General features: G+C 50.5%; 1 protein-coding gene across 7 annotated transcripts in view; it reads right to left on the bottom strand.

Annotated features, from left to right (window-relative positions):
- The window catches only part of LOC147238470 (nuclear factor 1 B-type-like), a 59,223-nt gene that overhangs the window by 5,447 nt on the left and 33,202 nt on the right, over positions 1-20,574 (bottom strand). For 3 of the 7 annotated variants that reach the window (XM_086197298.1, XM_086197301.1, XM_086197295.1), the window contains exons 3-11: positions 15,567-15,623; positions 14,494-14,562; positions 12,345-12,465; positions 11,566-11,687; positions 8,931-9,065; positions 8,610-8,794; positions 6,694-6,832; positions 6,027-6,109; positions 2,597-2,685 (exon numbers count right to left, since the gene is read on the bottom strand). In XM_086197298.1, coding sequence (XP_086053424.1) covers positions 2,597-2,685; positions 6,027-6,109; positions 6,694-6,832; positions 8,610-8,794; positions 8,931-9,065; positions 11,566-11,687; positions 12,345-12,465; positions 14,494-14,562; positions 15,567-15,623 — 1,000 coding nt within the window. The remainder of the gene's footprint in view (positions 1-2,596; positions 2,686-6,026; positions 6,110-6,693; positions 6,833-8,609; positions 8,795-8,930; positions 9,066-11,565; positions 11,688-12,344; positions 12,466-14,493; positions 14,563-15,566; positions 15,624-20,574) is intronic. The other 4 variants (XM_086197297.1, XM_086197299.1, XM_086197300.1 and 1 more) reach the window with 4 other exon arrangements.

The following is a 20,574-nucleotide window of genomic DNA, read 5'->3' as shown; positions in this document are numbered from 1 at the left end:
CAACGGTGCTAACTGAAAACGCCAGTGGAGAACAAACAGCGTGTTGTTCCCGAGGGGGGCTGCGCTACGTAGATGTCAGATAATTAGCACCCCCCCAACCCCACCCTACCCCTGCTCACCCACAGGCCCCCACTGCACTCCTACATGACAAACCCCTCCACCCTCCATGTCTCCCCCCTCAGAATACCTGTCACATGTTTGTGGTCAAATTCAGCAGTGAGAAAGTTGTACAAGAGTGGGATGGAGCCTGAAGCCCGGGTGGAGGTGGACAGAGATGGGAGGGGGTGGGCTTCATTCAGGTGGAGGTGCCCTTGGTTCAGGTTGAGGCAGGAGGAGGTGGCTAAAGGTGGAGGGAATTGGGTGGAGGTGGATTTAATTTGGTCGGAGGTGGCTAGGGTGGACAGAGATGGGTGGAGGTGGGTTTGCTTCAGGTGGAGGTGGAAGGAGGGACTAAGACAGGCAGAGAGAGGGCCGGCCCGCCGCTGCCGCCACCCGGCCCACCCCTCCAAGGGTTCCACCCGGCCGAGCCTCCCTGCGGCCGTCCTCCGCTCCTCTGCTTCCCTCCTTCTCTCTTTCGCTCTGCCAAAAATCATCGGACAGGAAACGAGGGATTAAGTTTTTCCTACCTTGCTGAACAAAGAGCACACAGAGCGGCCAACGGCTGCAGCTCTCTCTCTTCCTGTTTGCTTTCTTTCTTTCTCCCTGCCTCCCTCCCTGTGTTTCTCTTTCCTTGGGGGGGTCGTCTCAGGTAGGGGGGTTCCATTACAGGGACCACACAACTTGTGGGGCCTTGGAGCGCAGATCGCTTTTAATCTGGTTAAAATCGATGGCTGTCAGTCCACATCTGCATCCCTCACCAGAAGCTGGACACTCTGATGTCATCACTGTTTTGCTTTGTCACTGTTGCTGTTGTCACTGTTGTTGTTGAAATTGTTGTTGTTGTCACTGTTGTTGTTGACATTGTTGTTGTTGTCATTGTTATTGTTGTCACTGTTGTTGTTGTCACTGCTATTGTTGACATTGTTGTTGTTGTTGTCACTGTTGTTGTTGTCACTGTTATTGTTGTCACTGTTATTGTTGACATTGTTGTTGTTGTTGTCACTGTTGTTGTTGTCACTGTTATTGTTGTCACTGTTGTTGTTGTCACTGTTATTGTTGACATTGTTGTTGACACTGTTGTTTTTGTCACTGTTGTTGTTGTCACTGTTGTTGTTATGTTGCTTGTTTTGTTTATCACTTCTATCACTGCTAGTCTCTGTTTTTGACTCCATGCTAGGAGAACCAGCTCGGTACCTCCCTCATCCTCTTGTGTCCTTCCTGGTTTCTGACCTCACATCCTCAGGTAACTCTCGACTTGGCTTCCCTGCGGCCCGCCCCGCCCCGCCAGCACGCAGGGACGACAGCGTGCTTCGTTTACGGATTAGCTCCCTAAATTAGATTATCTAATGGCATCTTAATGGATTGCTGACCCATTTCCTGCACAATGGCAACAAGCGAGTCCGGCAGCATTTTAATTTGGGGTTAGCGCTGAGGAGGCCCAGCGAGGGGCAGGGCTCCACCTCCACCTTCCCAGGTGCTTCATCAAGCCAAGAGACAAACACACAACTACAGAGCGGCGACAACAGCATGAACCGGTTCTACATTCATCCAGGATCTATGAGCTCGACTGTCGGTGGGGGAGCACTTCCCTCCTCCGCCGCCTCCACTGGACTATTAGAGGGGCCTGAAGAAGGGGGTCTGCCGCGCGCACGCACACACACAGACACACACACACACAGATGCTCTGCACTTTCAGGAAAAAGTGGAGAAGGGAGATGTAACAGGAAAAGGCTCAGTGCCTCCACCCCCCTGAGAAGGAGAGACAGGAGAGATTCAGTATGGGGGCTGGTGGAGGTGAGGTGGGGGGTAACTTAGGGTTAAAGGGGTAAAACGTGACTTCAGCCTGGAGGCAGACGCAGTGAAGCGTAGAAATGTTGAAAGGTAGAAAAGTGTCCTCAAACGACTCGTTTGATTCCTGGTCATTTATTTATTCTAATTTTCTTCCTTAAACTTCGTCTCATGAAGATGAATAATTTCATTTCTTGGGTGTGAATTCAAGAGGGGGGTTTCCATCTTGTGATATTTGTCATGATAAAGCAAAGACACGACGAATCTGACAAATGAAGTACTTAAACTGCTTGATACTAGATAACAACTCTGATTCTCTTCCAGGACTTTATTACTTCAATATGTATTTAAAAAAAAAGACAATTCAGAAATTCAGAACACATTTTAGCCAAAAATAAAACTTTGCTCAGCTCATCCAAAACGGCTCAGCGGCAAAACATGAACAAAAGCTGGTTGGAAAAAAAATCATGAGAAAAACAGACGGAGGAACAAAGAGAGAAGGAAGACGAGAGACACAAGGACACGTGTGTTGCTCTATCAAGCCACGTATGACCTCATCCCACACGTCCAGCAGGCCGGCCACTGCAGGAACATTACATTTATATGTGCAGTCATATGTCAAACATGTGCAAGAGAGAGAGAGTGAGTGTGTGAGTGTGTGTGTGTGAGAGAGAGACAAAGAGACGGCATGAAAGAATGAAAAGGTTACCTTTGCCAAGCAATCCCCAAAGTGTCGTCAGTGGCACTGGGGCCATAATGCCTGCCGTTTTGAGTCACGCTCCAGTCACACTTCCTCAGCTGTCAATTGAAACCTAGCGGTCAGATCACTGGGCCAGACAACGTCCACTTCAGATTACACTACAACTCAACACTGTATACACAAATGCATGCAGGACAGACGGAGGCAGAAGCAGCAGGGATGAAAGGCCTGATTGTTCCTGTAACATGAAGATGAGGCTCTCATGAGGGAGGAGAGAAGCATGCAGTCGCAGTTAGTGGTCACCTGGAAGAAGTCAGACCGAGTTAGTGAGTTAGTCATCAAAACCTGAGTGGCATCTTCGGTTACTCTGTGTGCTTTGTCAAATTAAAGCTGGTTAGCCAACATGCGTCGTGGTGCATGCGCCCTGCGGCTAATCCCTGCGAGTGCACTCAGAGTCAGGACACATGCCTTCGATGAATAAACAAATACATACATGCAGGCTTTTCATTAGCTAACTGCTCCTATTGATTAGGGCTAACAATTATGATGAAGTTAAACCACACACACACACACACACACACACACACACACACACACACACACACACACACACACACCTGCACCCACACACACCCCTCCTGAACACGTGCCAACCGTACATACAGATCACAAATTACTGAAGAAGAAAGCCACACACAAACTCTTCTCCTTTGCATGCATTATGCGAGCGCACGTGTCGGCAATCCAGCTGAGAGCCATCGCTGCCAATACCAGGCTAACCTTGCCCTGTGGTCAACACATTCATTTAGTAATGCATCGGGCTAAAACTGCACTGTTAGCACTCCGGCTGCACTGCAGACGTTTTGCAGAGGCTCTTAAAAGGGATTTAATCAGATAGACGCACACGCTGAATATTCAGAGCCATTTGCAGCGGTCAAGAGAAGTGTTCTTTTTTCCCTCCAGCACCTGGACGACGGTTTCCTCTTTCAATTCACTGATTTTTGTTATGATTTCTTTTGCAGCTTGAAAGCTTTTCAGTGACGTAATAACGTCTCTGAATAATCTGATGAAGCTCTGAGAAGCTTCTGAATAAAACAGAAGAGACAATGTTGTATTTATCTCATGGTGGGCGACTAAACCCCCCATGCCAGCGTGACAAAAGCTTGGAGGGACTTCACGGGTTGGGCCAGACGCTCGGTGCCACTGCTCCTTGAGGGGCTCGCCATCTGTCTGCTGACACCAGCTCAGGCAGCAGGGGAAAGGGGGACGGAGCCGGGGAACGTTAGCAAACAGATGCAGGCAGATTGTGGATTAGGATCCTTCCTTAGATAATACCAAATGACATCTGATCATGGATCTCTCCCGGCGGAATGCTCGACGGTGGCATTCCCTCGAGGGGTTAACCAAGGCGAGCCATGAATGGAGGGTTTTCACACATTCACTGCCTGGGAATCACGGAGCAGGTGTGTGTGTGTGTGTGTGTGTGTGTGTGTGTGTGTGTGTGTGTGTATGTGTGTGTGGCTTGGTTTTTGTCTGTTTTAAAGCCTGCTGCATGTGTGTGTGTGTGTGTGTGTGTGTGTGTGTGTGTGTGTGTGTGTGTGTGTGTAACCAGGGACTTTCATTTTAGCAGTACCACATTTGATCATAACAACCAGGTGGTAAAACCATCATTGGCAGGTACTACATTGTAGTAGTACTTCTCAGAAGGAGGTATCTATGTACAGGATATTTTCCTCACTTCTGTTTTTTCTTGATTTGAGAAAAGGAGAGCCGAGGGTGGTCATGGCAGCGGCGGTGCCGGCCCAGGCCTCCATCCATCATAAAGACAGACACACAACCAGGATCAGAAACACTAAACCTCCGTGCTGAATCTCACGCATCTCTGTAAGCATGTACATGTGATGTGTACTTCTCTCCTACACAGCCTGGCAACAAACGGCTACAAAAATAACTGAAGATCCCACACAATCTCCCCAGACGAGGACGACAGCGCCAGGCGCTCAGCGCTGGCCGGCTCGGCGAGACCTTCTCTCAAACCACAAAGAGGCCAAAACAAGTGAGAGCGGCAGAAGCATGATGGACGGATGTGTAGCGTGTTCCCGCTGGTCTGCAGGGACGTGGACAAGCGTCCCCGTTCCAGCCGCCATGACACAACTAAGGATCGTCGTGCTGTTGTTGCAACAACAGCAGCAAAACTAGGCTTTAGGGTGACGGATAAAAAAAACATCGTCATCTCCTGTTTTTTGGGAGGATATTCATTACTAATCAGGCTGATTTACACCCTGAAATACGGAAGCAAACATGGCATCCGACGATGCAGCTGCCGTCGTGTGTTGCCCCCCCCCCACAAGTAGCAGCGCTACTAGAAACTGTAACTGTGTGACTTCAGCCAAGAGAATCCTCTCCTCCTCCTCCCCAGCAGAAGAAAACGGATCTCGAAAAAATTGGGAGAAAGAAAGCTGGAGAGGAAGAGAAAGAGAGAAGTGTAAAGAGAGAGTGGAGTGAGGAAACGGAGGTCAGATCCAGCTTTGTCATTTGCTGAGAATTTAAAAAAAGCGAGCCGAGGAGAAACCCAGCGATCATTATGAAGCCGCGTGCAGATGCATTCAATTAGTTGTGGTTGGAAAAGCCTTGGCCTCAGACCAGCACTTCCAAAAAGACGGGGTGGGGGCGAACACTCTCTCCCGTCCGACAACAACGCAACACTCCCAACCTCACAGACACACACACGCACCGACACACACACGCACATCTGTCCTCAGATTGCTGCTGGGGCAACCGTGTGACGCCAACACTAAATATTTGGCTTGTGTACTGTAAATGAGGGAGTGTACCGATTACATCTGGCTAGTGTGTGTGTGTGTGTGTGTGTGTGTGTGTTTGACTTGAATGTCTGAAGGAAATCAAGTTGAGCACATTACACCCTCCAAGACACCCACATGTCCCATCCATCTTCTGAGTCACGGCCACACAATGACAGTCCATCTCCCGACACCTCCGTTGCTGTTGGGCTCTAAACTCGCTCGTCTTTAGCATCGGTGACCGAGGAGAAGCTGCAGTCTCACTGTTGCTGCACAGAACCGTTTCCAACTCAATAATTAACTGCAGGTCCTTCAAGGAGCTGCGGTGCAAAGAGATTAAAAGATTAGCAGCAGTGAGAGGAACAGCGCGGTGGAAGTGGCAGCAACAACAGCGGAAACTGAGCCGTGTTCGCCTGCGTGGCTCTGAGGCCTGGGACGCGCCTGACAGGTGGACGACTTCCTCCGCTGCTGCGACTGAGCTCACGCCACTGCCCTACCACTCAACTCCAGAGTGCCACTTGCAGAGGGTGGGGGTCACGTGGGGTGTGTGGGGAGATGTGGGACAGAACATGAAAGGACAGAGGGAGCAGGTGAGCTGAGAGTGATAAGTGGGGGTGAGGGTGGGGGTGGGGTCTCACCTGTTGCTGGTGGAGGAAGGCAGAATCTCTTGGGCTCAGGCCTGAAAAGCGATTAGCCGTTGGGGTGCCGGGGGCTGAGTAGCCTGGTGGAGCGCACAAACAAGAGTTCACCTGTAGCTTTAGCTTGAGCCACATGACCAGCAGAAAACCCCGATGCATTTGACCTTTGACCTGCTGGTGGTCAAGGACGTATGGAGTCCCACAGGGTCAGACTGAGCAGCAACCCAACCTTTTCATCCTCCCATTTTACAGTTTCGCTGTTCTTCAATGGTTTCTTTAATTTGTTAGAATCAGCTCAATGGGCCTTTTTCAGAGGGTTACATCGTCACTCGACTGACAACAAAAGGTCATTTTCACTCAACATTTAAAAATGGCTTCCAGTCATCGAGAGGGTGGTACTTTCAGTTCACTCGGTTTTTAACAACTTTGATGTCAACGTCACTACAACACAGCAACACAAACCTTCCTGAATCCCAGTGGGTGCAGGAGCGAGTCAAGATGGTTGGGTGTGGCTTCCACAGTGGGTGTGGCCACACCTGAAGGTGTGTCTTTCGCTGACAAACACTTCTGCGCTATTTTTCTTTTTTAAATGATTTCCACCTTTTTAAATCCTCCAGGTTGAGTGCATGTTCAAGCAGGGGGTCGGCAGCGGTGGTGGGGGGCTCACCTTCTGGAGACGTGGTGATGGGCTTGGTGTCAGGCATGGCGATAGAGACGGGTCGCCCGGCGCCGTGGTGGGGGGAGGGAGCCAGCACTGGGGTGAAATGACCCGGGACTTTTCCGACTACCTGACCGCTGCTGTTGGGCTGTAGGTGAGAGGAGCAGAAAATGGACTGACAATAATGTCTGGTTGACTAAAAACACCTGAACACATGGGGGAATGCACTGGCTCTGTCTGTCCGCCTCATCAGAGGACAGAACAACGTCAGCCGGCGGTGTTTACAAGCTGGTGTGTGTGTCAAAGTGCAGTGAGGTAAAACACGCGTGTAATAAACCTCCCGTCAGCGCCGCGCTGGTTCACCGACCCAAACCAGGAACAAAAGGTGACTGGAAATTCTTAAAAGCTGCAGCTAAAGAGACGATTTTAGTGCTCTGAGCTGCTGGCTGGTCACTGGCGGGGGGGGGGGGGGGTCACTGAGGATGGATTTCCTACATGATTTTAAACAATGAATTTAATGGCACTCATAAAGGCAATTTAGGAGGACGCCGGCCTGAAAAGAGTTGTGGAGTGACCTGCTAGCACCGCTGTGCTGCTGTGGGTGTGAGGACACAGAGCTGGACAGACAGACAGACTGTGTGTGTGTGTGTGTGTGTGTGTGTTTATATATACTGGATATATATATATATATATATATATATATATATATATATATATATATATATCCAGTATATATAAATACACACACACACACACACACCCAGAGGAGCGAGCGGGAGCTCCTCCTCAGAGCCCTGGAGACTGTCTGGGCCGTTGATTTCAGGGCCGCCCTGAGTTCAAAACTCAAACAGGCCTTTCTGGAGAAGAATTGTGTCCACAGGGTTCCCTCTGATGTGAATAGAATGTTTAATTAGAGTGTAATATAATCTGCGTTAAAGCAAGCATAAAAACATTCTGGCACTCGTCCATGGGATTATAAGCGCTGTGTTATTTGCCGAGCCTCCCCCCCCCCCCCCCCCCCCCCCAACCACCGGACCCCACCTCCCGAGCACGCCACCCCCGCTCTCCTTTCTGCAGCACCCCAGCAGAGGGCCAGTTAATTCTGCACAAGAGCTGAGCCCCGGCAACGGCAAATATTTACAACCTTTATCATTCCCCGCGGTTTTTCTCTGGAGTAACAGACCCCCACCATCAGCAGCCCGCTCCCTGCTCTGGAGATGGAGCCGTCTACGGAGTCTTTGTTTACAGTGAGAACAGCGGGGATATAAAACTCACATAAATATCACACGGCTCTCTCATCTATAGAGACGCCTGCTCTTTCTCTCTCGCGAGCACACTGGCCGCTCTGTGCACCACGAAAGTAGAGGAGCTCTGAGCTTCTTGATTTACTACAACGTCCTGCCACAGTTGCCGACGTCACGTGCGCTTGTTCGCGCGCCTATTTTATAGAAACGTCAGTATATTTATCTTTCCAGCTCAACTCCACATATAAAGTCAGGAACGTACCGGAGCCTTCACCACCAGTCTGCTACCAAACACACAAAATACGCTTCACGCTTGTTCAGTCTGCAAAATGGAAAGTGTTTTCGTGCCTCTGTGATTCAGATCTAAATGAGCGTAGTGATGTCTTCAGCATGAGTGCAGCCTTTATAGGACGGTCCCACATCCAGGGCAGGCTGCCCGGCACCGCCGCAACAAGCCCACCAGCCAGAGTCCATCCTCGCTGAGCAAGTATGAAGATATCATCACTGTCCTGGTCAGGTGACGGAGACTCGGGGCTCCATACTGAAGGAACAAGCTACGTGCAATATTCTGTAATCTGTTCTAGCTTTAATCTCCTGTGTTCAGATGGGATTAGGTGACACCGCAAGGCCAGGAACGTGGTGCCAAACAGCTTCTGACCTGCGACAAAGACGGCCACTCACCTGGCTGCTCTGTGGGCTGGACGGGTCGTACGACGGCACATAGCTCTTAAGGGTATCAGCAGGGTTGAGGTGGGGCGGGTAGCGGATGGTGGTGTGCGAGAAGTAGGGCGACGGCGCCGGGGGTAAGATAGCCGAGGCCGAGAACTGCAGGGGCGAGTGCGGCGGGGGGCTCCTGGTCGATATAACTGCCAGGCAGAAGATAAGGAGCCAGAGTGTGAAGCAGCACAGATAAAGCCATCATCATTGATCCGCAAGAGCAAATCGACTATCGGCATTTTCAAGGGAGTTTAGTGGAAACCAGGAGAGGCAGCAGGAACTCACCACTGTGTCCCACGCTGGTCAGGCCCGGGTGGTGAGGCTGGGGGAAAGTGCTGAGTCGAGGGGAGGAGTCCTGGGGGGAGGTGGGGCTGAACAACGGCTTCTCTGGCTTCTTCATGGTAGGAGAGGACATGTCTGCTGGGAGGAGGAAGAACACGCGCGCGCGCGCACACACACACCGTTAGTAAAGATATATACAGCCCGAATCACTGTCCATCCATCCATCCCTCCCTCCCTGGAGGTGGCCAGGGTCGCCTGAGCCCGGCCCAGCTGTCGTGAGGCGAGAGGGGGCATCAACCACCCCAATAACTTCGATTCAGATTTCTGGTTCAATCTGTACGGAACATAAGTGGTGGAAAACAATCTTTTCAAAGAGCAAAAAAGGTTTTAGCTCCAATTTTTCATTCCAGCTTTGATTCCCACTAAGAGAGTTTTGACCAGAATGTGACCTTCGCTGGTCCGTAGCTTCCAGCACGGCTCGCTGAAGGAACGCGTCTAATCACCCCTGAAATCACAATCCTGGGCCAGCAGGCCGGCGAATCCATCAGTAGCAAATCAGACAGACGCTCAAAAAGGATTTCAACATTTCAGACCTTAACCTAATCTAACACGGAACATCAGACTGGAGCATCTGCTCGCCGCCGCCTCACTCAGCGGCACACAAGCTACTGTAATTCCCAGAGAACAATCCAGAAGAACTGCGTGTAAGCTAAAGACTCGACTACAAGACGCTCATTATTGCTGCTCTGCACCTCGGTGAGCAGTGTTGTTGTCACAGTTGTGTGCTTTTTAATTTTCCACGGTGACACTGGCTGGCTGAAGGCAGCGTGATAGCAAAGAGATGCGACGGCCTGTGAGCACTCATCAAGTTCTTTTCTGCTCCGTCACAGATTCTCGGGATGTAGAACTTTTAAATCATTCATCCCTTTCTCTCTAAAATAAACTACATGTTGTTGTGGTGTTTTGATAATATTAGCCGCCCTGCGCTCATTTTCCCACATCAGGGACGGATCCACCCGCGTGACGGGATGAGTCACTCCTCTCCAGAGAGGAGAGCAGCAAAGGTGACTGGAAATCGGGGGGATTTCCCACTCTGAGGTTGCAAGAGGATACGGCTTAAGTGCTTTCATTTTCGTGTCGGAGGGAGAAATACCTCTGAGATTGATAGGACTGCTTCATGTCTCCAAGTACAATCTTTCTGCTGTGGATAAATTCAGGTTTTCCTCTCTTCTGCTAATTAAATCCTTCAGAGAAGTGACAGCACTGCCTCGGGAAATTAAACAGACAATTAATTACAAGAATTCAAACAAACTGAATTGTTTAAAATTTTCCTCACATGTGAACCAGATTAGTTGTCTTTCTGGTATCTGGTATCAAATGGATGCTTGTACTTGGACTGCAAAATGTACAGTACTTTCCCAGCGAGGAAAAAAGGAGTGAGAACCGATTTCTCACACTACATGGTGAGGTTTTGCTGAGCGACAACCATGTGCAAGAAATGACCGCTTGGCAGAGGGAAGGCCTCATATGGGTTTAATATCAGGCCTCTTCTCATTTATTCTCTCCTGACAGAATAATGGCTGTCTTTGGAGGGTTTCCTACCACTGCTCGCCGCTACTCCTCACCCGGAGCGCCTGCGTTTATGCAGAGCAACTCTCGGGCCTTCTGCGAAGGGACAGTCGGAAATTTCACGTAGCCGCACTGGGCTGCGGTCGCGCCTCTGCCTGTGCGTCATCTCTCAGCCGTCCTACCCGTCAGAATCAGAAGAAACATCGAGAGGGCAGGACGGAAGAAAACGCGATGAGCAGGAATACGCAGCGGTGCCTCCACTGCGAACAGTCTTGCTGAAGAAAACGTGGGACTTTTTGTCTGGGATCGGGGTGGGGACTCCCTGGACAGCGTCTGCACCAGCAGACCGACATCCACAACCTGTCTGCACTTCACTAGAAGAGCGTCATTACTGGGTGATATTTCTGAATTCCAGGCTAACCAGTCCTCCATCACCAGCCAGGACTGGAACTTTCTCTGGAGCTGTGATATATAGCCTCATGTCATGTGACACACTCGCCCTGCAGCTTAAGAGCTCGCTAACGTGCTCCTGCGTTCTGTTCATGAAGAAACGTTTGACAACTTCAAATGCTACACAAATGATCTTAGGCATGAAGCTGAAGAGAGCCGCTGCCGGTGTTAGATTCTGTGTCGTGAGCTCCAGTTGGAACAGTTTGTTCTCATCACGGAGCCTCGGCAATCCAGCGTTTCCTGTAGAGGCGGCGACAGGTGTGGGAGAAGACCCGCTTACACTTAGCCGGCAGGTTCAAATGGGTGTAAACATTTCTCGGGTGGTGAGGTGGGGTGGGGGGCTATCTCTGTCATGGTATGTATTTTAAGAGAGTTGAACGGGTTCATGTGCAGAGAAACCGGATCCAGTTCCTACGTAGTAAAAGTGTGGACGGGCTGGAGACCCGAGAGCTCAACAACAAGGTTTTCACTTTCATCAGACGACAGACTGAGCGGCTCTTTCAGGAATTCTGTCAACAGCTGGATGAGGTCGTGCTTTTTAATGAAACTCCATGAATACGACGCAGTGCTGAAGTAGCAGACCAACACCGAAGCACGTCAAAGAAAAGCGGATCATCACCTCCGTCTCTGTCATGCCAGTTCGCCCGACTGCTGGCGGGGGAGCTGGGTGAAGAGTAGAAGTCGGGTCCCGTCGGGCTCGTGTCCATGTTCTCCTCCATGTTACCTGTTTTGGGCCTTTTGCTGTGAGAGACGAGGACACAGGTGTAACTGAGCAGAAGCCTTTCATTACCACCCACATAAACAGTTTCAAAAACACAGCTCGCCACTTCTCTTGAAGTTCCGCTGCCGAAGGTTATCGAGCTCACTGACGTCAGTTTCCTCTCGCTATGTTTCATTCGTTCAGGTCGCCCTCTGCTAACTTGTGCAGCTCCTCTGGTTCTCCCCAATATTACAACACCACATGCATCCAATTCTGAGACAGTTTGTGTCAGTTTGAGGGTTGCGTGGCGCCCAAATTAACCTGTTAACCATTCGGCAGCAGGAAGAGTCACAGCGGAGTCGCCGAGACAAGGACCGCCAGTTAGCGCTCACGTGACTGTGATAACTAATTGAGTCCTGCAAAATTCCTTTATCAGACCAAATGGATCCAACTGTGATAATGTGGAATTTCATGGGGGTGGCATGATATCCAAACAATATATCCACCATTTTATGGACTGGCAAGTAGCAGGAGATGATGCCACGTTCCACCTGCAGCTCCTGACGCTACAAATCTACCTCCAGCGTTACGACTGCCCGGGTCAAGAATTTTAACCTCCAAATAAATCGAAAAAGAAGAGATGTTGCATTAAAAATAATAGAGCAGAAGCCCCCCACCCCCCGAGAGCTTCCACTGACCTGCCGGGAGGGGAGGACAGGGAGCGGTGCAGCCCCACGCTGGAGTTCAGGTCATGGTAGTAGGGTTGGCTGGGCATGTCGGCCATGGAGAAGTTGACTGCTGCACCGTGAGTGATGGGCACTGGAGAGGACACAGAGACTTAATCACAGCAGGGAAGGAGTTGACTGTCAGCAGCAGTGTCACGATTGTGTCTTCGCTTACATCTAGAGACACACAATTAATTGTATAATCGCTTGACTGACACTTTAGAGGCCCTGCACATTAAATTAAATGCTCCCTCTTTACAGGTTAACTGTCTGACCATCACAGGCATTTCTGCTGAGCTAACAAGCCTCTCACACGGCTGCAGCCAGCGCTTCCAAACAGCCTGCAACTGCAAAGTGATGACGGCCCTTTATAAGATCATTGTGAGCCTCAACGTGTGTGTGAGAACTACAGAGCACCTTTAAAACCCAGCAGCTTCTTCTGTGGTTCTTCACTACTCTTCAGTTTGCCCACTAAGTGATTTATAGTGGTGAAGGTGTTGTTTTCCTCACTGCGGTCAAGGTGAGGGATATTGTTTCCAGGGAGGACGGGCCAGTATGTACGGAACAAAAGGAGTTCACCACCCATCCTCCCTCTCCCTCGGGTGTGTGGCCCCCGCGAGCCTGCAGCCTGCGCATCGAGCGGTTGGTTGGTTAGGAGTCGATGAGAGGACGGAGTGTGTGGCGCCGTCTGTTGTGGTCTGAGGTTCACCACTGGCACGATCCCTCCGCCAGCCTCCGCCCTGGCAGCCCACTGCAGCCCTGGCAAGGCCCCTACCCACTGCTACCCACACCCAGGCTGTCTGTGGAGGAATGCATCCGGCCGAGGACGCTGAATACAAGCCCATTGTTTTTCTCTCTTCCATTCATGGCTGAGGATACCCCCGACCATCTCTCTCTTAGCTGGCTTCTCTTCTCCTCCTCTTGGCTCAGTGTGTTATTTGTGATGCCAATCATCTCTTTTAATAACTGAGGGTTGTGCAGTAGCGATTACCCCCTTTCTCTGTTGGAGCTCTGCATGTATTTTTAGCTCGGCTTCCTTTGCCCATGCATGCCCACATTTTCTGTTGACAAAATATTTTTCCATTTGCAGTCGAGTTGCATTAATGAGCGCTCGTCCCCACGCTGGAGAGCACGCCAGCCTTGAACTCCACGGCTCCCTTTGATGGACTTCAAAGAATGTCTCAACAGCCTGGACAGTTGGGAGAGACGCGCGGTGATGGACGAGCCGCGGCTGAGATATCTTCCCAGGGAGTGACCAGGCTGAGTGAGTGACAATTCCTGCGTGTACGTCGACCTTTTTAAAATTCCAGCTCGACTCCAGCCGGCTTCAGTGAGACGGCCCGTCACATGAGAGCAGGCACGCCAGCGCAGCGGCCATCTGGTCAGGAGGCTGATCAAACCCTGAACAACAACACCATCCCTACCTTTCATAGTTCGTCACACTAAGAACGCCGTCAGCTCTGATAGCGCCACTCCACAACCCCTGAAACCACGTTCACGAGAATCCCCTTTTCATTTGAACAGGAGGAACTTTTTGTTCGTGAATAGTTTATTGTGACTGGATTCTTGAAACAAGTTCAACCTATCAATCAAATACTGGTTGTGGACTCGATAGCTGCAAAACTCTAAGTCTGGCTGGAAATGACGGGGACAAACTACAGCCCACACGCAGGAACACGGCTGACTGGAGTTGGTTTTTGTGCAGCGCAGGCTCGTTCCCGAGCTCCAGCCTCAGTTCAGAGGCAGGTAAACGGTGCCTCGGGGTGCCCTTGGCTGGAGGAGGCACCGGATTCCTGGAGGAACAACTGTCAACGGCTTTGCTCAGGGCAGACGTGTCTCTACAAATGCATACAGGCTGATGCAGACGTGCGTGCTGTCAAACCGTCTCTGAGTGCAAAGCAGACTGGCCAAACTCGATTTTCCACCCCTGTACGGAGGATTTCGGTAAATACAGAGTTGGGATTGATGGAGAAGCTGCTTCCTTGCAGTAAAGGGATGAAACAGATGGAACAAACACATTCCCAGTCACTGTGCAACATTCAACATTCTTCCAAGTCCAGAGATTTGGGGTCAACTGGTGTGTGTAGAATCGTGGAAAAGAATGGAACCGACGTGTACGTACTTCTGGACACTCGCACCAGCTCTGCAACACTGAAGACTCCTGATTTAATGAAGCTGTCCTCCAAGTACACTGTTGGCAGAAGCAGACATCGTCATGTAGCGCTGCTTACAAATGGAAAATTCGAGCATGATTATTTGTTTCATATCACAAACTCTGAATGTACAACTGAACAGAAAACGTGATCCTGGTGGTGAGCCGGGGTGAGCAGGTGGAGCCTGGGAGGTGCTGCCTTGCTGCAGGGCAGCAGGAGGTGACGGTGCTACACTCTCCCGTGCAAATCAGCTGTTTTACTGGGAGCTGCTCTGTAATTGAGTTAGAGAGGAAACAGGAAGTAGGATTCGTTCGGTAGGGTTGAAGTATTTGACCTGCCAGTATCCAGCAACATTGGCTGTCAGTTAAGAAAAGAGCCCAGCATGTTAATGACACCCAAATGACGCTCGCCTCCGCTTTAATGCCACGCCAAGGGCACTGGGGCCATGCCAGCATGACCGGCGGGCAGCTCAGCTGGCACCTACAGCCCCTTCTGCTTCCAGCCAGCCTATGGCCTGGACGCGGCGGCGGCAGCGGAGAGCCTCCCCGGCCTCAGTCACTGGCTCACCAGCGTGTTTGCCTTGGCACGTGTATCAGCAGAACCAGCTCTTGAGGAGAAAAGTAATTCCACCTCTCAGTCATTGCAGCATTGTGACGACACAGCACGGGTCGGTCCAGGGAAGGAACACGCGACTCTGCTCCTACAGCCGCCTCCCCCCTCCGTCTCTCACGCCGTGTTTGATGTTGCCACTGGGATCAAGACTATTCACATTTTATGAACCAATCAAATTTTATTCCTGCACAGTCCACGCAAAGTTAAAAACTATGGCCTCAGCTCGTGACTGTCAGCTTGTGGAATAACGACTCGGGGCTCCATTATCTGTACACCAGGTGTGTCCTCTTTATTACCGTTAAACAAATGGGATTGAGCTCAGCAGACCCTGTTTTGTTGATGTTTAGATGTTTGAAAAAGTTGGGAGCAGAAGAGTGGCGGAGGAAGGAAGAACAGAGCGATGACAGGGGATGACTGGTACTCCACATACCTGGAAGAGGGTTCTTGCCTGGCTCATTGTTACTGGGACTTCCTGACTGCTGCGAGTCTGCAGACACAGAAACAGAAGGGGGAGTGGCGGGTTAGTACAGCCAGAAAACAACATACCATCCTACTAACGCTGCGCTCTCCTCGCTATCCAGAACTCCCAGCAAAGACAACTTCACGACAGATGAGCTTTTATTTTAACGAGCAGACATTCGGCCTCAAACCGTCGACAAGACCGGGAGCGTTCAGCACCAGGTCTGTCCTCCTGGGTGCCTGAATGCTTCCTTATCTCCCGTCAAGAGGCACATTCCCTCCGTCCATGACACAAGACAGTTGTGTTTGAAAAGCATGATCATTAATGGCAGAGCAAACTCAGGCAAATGCTGTGTCTGACACAGGGTAGCCTCGAAGTTCTTACTGGCCGACCTGCGGGTAATTTTTCAAAGGGGGCGGAGGGAATGTCGGGGGGGGGGGTTACTGAGTGTGTTCGGTCCTGCTGTGCAAGGTACGAGTACAGAACAAAACCAAGCGGAGGAGGGGCGGGGAAATGCAAGGAAACATGAGTGGAATTCTTTCCACCAGCTACAGGGCGCAGGCTTCGGTATAAACTGACGCGGTTCAGCTCAGAGCCTCGCTCGGAGCATCATCATACCCAGCACTTCCTGTACCGGCTGACGGGCCTTTTTCCTTGTACGTCACGCACACACAAAGTTGTGCAACAGTAATCTGTACAACAGTCTGACCCCTGCCAGTGTGAGTGTGTGAGGAAGAAAACACAGCGAAGCGGCCGAGCAGGCAGCAACAGTGCCAGTCTGGCAGCGTCCGCCTGGACCCGTAAGGAGCCGGCCTGGGCCCGCGTGCGCCCCGAGACGGAGAGGGCCCGGCCAGAAGCAGCGGGGAGACTTTCATCCATCGGGAGAGCGCTGAGACAAGAGACAGTGAACTCAGATACCCTCGCCTTATAACAACACCCCTCTTCCTGCAGCAGCTCCCAGAGTTACAGAGAGAGAAAGAGAGAGGGAGAGCAGAGAAAGAGGTTGAAAGATTTATCTCCTTCTTGTTCTCTCTCTGTCTCTCTCCCTCTCTCTCGGTCTCCCTCTCCTAAATTTGACTATTAAACAGCACTGCAAAAACAGAATGTTCTTGGCCGAAGCTCAACAATGACAAAGTAGGGAGGGAAAGGACCATACGTTGGGCAGAAAATCCCTCTTTCAGTGTGCTTGACCCTAAAAATGTACAGGAAACGTGCAAGTTATGGTCCTACCATATATCTCTGTTGTGCTTCCTAAAGATGTAAAAGCCTAAGCTGGACGTGTGTTTTCTAATCACGTCGGCTTCAGGGGATCTCTGTTAAACCTCCACACACGCAGCGTCTGAGGACTTGATGTCTGAAGCTGAGAGGCCGCAGTCACTTCCCTTGTTCCTGACTTCTGCTTGTTTCTCTCCAAAATGGCACCAAAAGATTCAAGGTCTTTAAATATCACAGTTTTTAACAAAAGCACCAAAAAGTGGAAATATGTCAAATGTACGAAATATGAAATAAAGGCAGGAAGATATTAAAGTCTGAGACGCTGGAGGCAGGAAGCACTTATTGATCATAAAAACGCTTGTAGATTCAATGCCTTTTAACCACTGCAGTTCGAACGTGATGGTGCAGTCGGGACATGTTCAATTTACTGTTTCTCACACACACACACACTCACACTCACACTCACACTGGCACAGCACATGTCCATAAAGTGATTGCAGGGAGCTCAATGGCCTTGTCTCCTTGTCTCCCCCCCCCCCCCCACTTCCAGAGTCATCCATCAGTCTAGTTACAACTGCCAACTCGATGTTAGCTCCCACAGAACTGCTGAGAGGGGAAGAACCAGCCGGCCGAGGGGGGGGGGGGGGGTTCAAGGAGACAGGAGAGAGGAGGCGGGGGAGGGGGAGCAGGAAGGTGCGAGCGGGAGAGGAGCATCGATGGGTTCGACGGGATCAGAGCGGTGTGGTCGGGCTTGTTTCTGGGACTGAGCAGCAACACAAAGAGCAGATGGTGGTGGCAATTAGAGATTCAGGCAGCATCTTCCAGCAGGAGGCCCCACCGCAGCACCAGGACCCACCACCTGGATGACTCAAGGTGGGATGCAAGCATATGGCGCATCTGCTGCCCTGCACCGCAGAACAGACCCCTCCCCCTCCGTTGCTTCGCATTCTACCTTTGACCCAGGGAGGCCAGGTTCCTTCTGCCTCTTCATCCAGAGTGATCACACTGCTGCCTCTCTGACGGACTTGGACTGACTTTCAGTGTTCAACAGGTATCTAAAAAGAGCAGCTCTAAAACTCTGATTTATTGAATTTTTAAAGACTGCAGCTGAGTAGAAATAGCAGTGGTATAATGGGAGCCCGAGGCCTGCTGGATGCTTCTGAACTGTGGCTGCGCAGAAGCCTGGCCAATCCGATAGTCTTCAAATAAACAGTCGTGTAACCTGTAAATAAACAGTTGTGGTCGAGGGGGCTGGGCTTTGCCCTGGAGGTTGGCAGGGCTTGATCACAGGACCAGACAGACACACACACACGCACGCACGCACGCGCACATTAAACGCATATACGCACGGCCCTTTTCCAAAAACAACATTTCTTGGCACCCTCCGTTCCTGCCACTTGTTTAAATAAACAAACCGCTTCGAGAAGGAAGTGAAAAAAACAGCACCACGTATGAATCAGATTATCTCCTTTTACTCAGCAAAAAAAGCCAGAGGGAAAAGTAGCAGAGGGGGCTGGTGGGCATTTGGATGTGTCCACAACTTCTTACACCTTCTTGTCCAGTGGGATATTTATCATTCCGATGGAACAATTAGGGCAATTAGGGGGAATGGCAACAGAAATCTGGCTGGGCCAGAAAGTTTCTCAGTGCTTGTGAGGTTTCTCCACGCCCAAGTGTGTTACTCGCCTGGATTTTATAATCACTGAAACACTCACACACTCTGCCGAACCCACCCGCTCATTTCTTGGCATCATACCCATTTTGTTCCCACTAAATTGTGGAACACACATGCACGTACACACACAGTGTGGGTTAAATTAGCCACATAGTTTGGGGAAACTTTCTTTTTTTCTGGCAGCAGCGGTGCACGATCCTAACCCGCAAACACTTGCAGACACGTACAGATATCCTGCACAAAAAAACAGCACACACGCACGCGCAACACGCACACCCTGCAGATGCATACCGCTGTCGACATTTCAGGAGGAGAAGCCTGCCTGGCAGCCATTTTATGCCGAGCGGGGTTCTGTGCACATGTATAGCACTCTGGCTGCCAGAGGCATGGGTCCCGAGCCAAGACGCATTTCAGCAGCCAGGGGAGGCGAGGGGAGGGGAGGGGAGGGGAGGGGGAGAGGGGTGGACTCCCAGAGAAGTAGGGAAACAGTGAGAGGGAGAGGGGCAGAAAATATCACCCTAATTCCAGTGCGGCTCTGATGCGTAATGTTTCGACAATACAGCTGCTCCTGAGTAAATATTTGATGTGGCCGAACAGACTCTCTGCTCAGTGTCCTCCCGCTTTTCTTTCCTGTCCCACTGCAGGAGACTCCAGTTGCTCCTTCCGTGCAAATGCAAAGCCCAAATGTGTGTGTGTGTGTGTGTGTGTAGCACAAGGTCATGCAAGTCTTGACAGTATGCATAAATGACTGTACATGTGGCGGTATGTAGCGTGTGTGTGTGTGTGTGTGTGTGTGTACTTTGTCCCGTGTCCTCCTCTGCTCCTGGTTTCGATCATTCACAGCTTCGTCGATGACCTCACGCTGCTCGGGCTGGCTTCCAACCGCCAGCAGAACCTGCTCTCTTCTTCAAATCCCTTTCTTTCTTCCTGCAGCTCCTCAGTATCTGTCTATCTGCTGCAACACTATCCTTCCTCCATTGTGTCTTTTCATTCTCGCCTCTGTGTACATCTACAAGTCAGAGTAGCGAAATCGGCTGATCCGCTCAAGAGTACACACTATATCTTTTATCAAATTTCCTCCTTTCTTTCACTTTTCTCTTATAATCTTTCCATCTGTGTTGGCACTCTTCCCTCTTTGCCGCCTTTTTAATACCCCCATCTCTCCCTCCCTCGCGCTTTGTTGTCTAAACAAAGTGGCCTTTATCGGGATGAGCTGCAACCCAAACAAGCCAAACAAAAGATATGGGCGAGGAAATCTGCCCGCAGAAGAGGGAGGATCTTATCGTGCCAGCCATTGTGTGCCAGCCTGCCAACTGGCGATGCCCCTCACCCCACCCTGCTGCCCCCCCCCCCACACACACACACACACTCACGGCTCTCTGCTGGCACCTGACCCCGCCGAAAGGACGGTGATACAGACGCTGAAAGACACAGCAGCCAAACATGCCGCCATCTTAATGTGGCGTTGTTTTTACCTGTGTGTTTGTGTGTGTGAGTGCGCGTGTGAGTGCGCGTGGTGGGGGCTGCTGGACTACTTATTCAAAACTGATGATGATTATATTTTGGGTTATAATTGTCATTTCTGTAACACAGTTCTTGTTCTTGTGAAATGAATTCGGTCTTTGCTTTGATTCAATTTAACCTGAAATTGGAAAGTTCAGTTCATTCACACACAAATCAATTAACATGTAATCACCACAACACGTGAAACGGGAGCTCCCGATGACACCGGAGCGCTCAAGAGGGGAGGCCCCCAACAATTCTGTTTTTCTTGATTTTTTCATCTTCAAAAAAAACTGAATCCATCCAGAATCTGAGGACAAATGAGGAAACAAATAAACTGACACCTCCAAAGTTTGCCTTCAATAAAAGTTGAGGATAAAAAGCCAAACTAAGATGTTATAATTGATATCTTTATTTCAACAGCAGATCCACAGTCTGAGTGACAACCTCTCCATGGATGGTTGTTGTTGAGGATCCGTCTCTCTCTCTCTCACACACACACACACACACACACACACACACACACACAGCAGAACTGTCTCAGAGTTTCCTGACTTATGAAATCAAGTGGGATTCCAGTCACCT

The sequence above is a fragment of the Aulostomus chinensis genome, chromosome 24 (assembly GCF_037954235.1).
Source record: "Aulostomus chinensis isolate RoL2024-O1b breed Wild chromosome 24, RoL_Achi_v1.0, whole genome shotgun sequence".
Taxonomy (NCBI): domain Eukaryota; kingdom Metazoa; phylum Chordata; class Actinopteri; order Syngnathiformes; family Aulostomidae; genus Aulostomus; species Aulostomus chinensis.
Note: the sequence above shows the minus strand (reverse complement) of the source record. Positions and strands in the feature narration are given on the sequence as shown.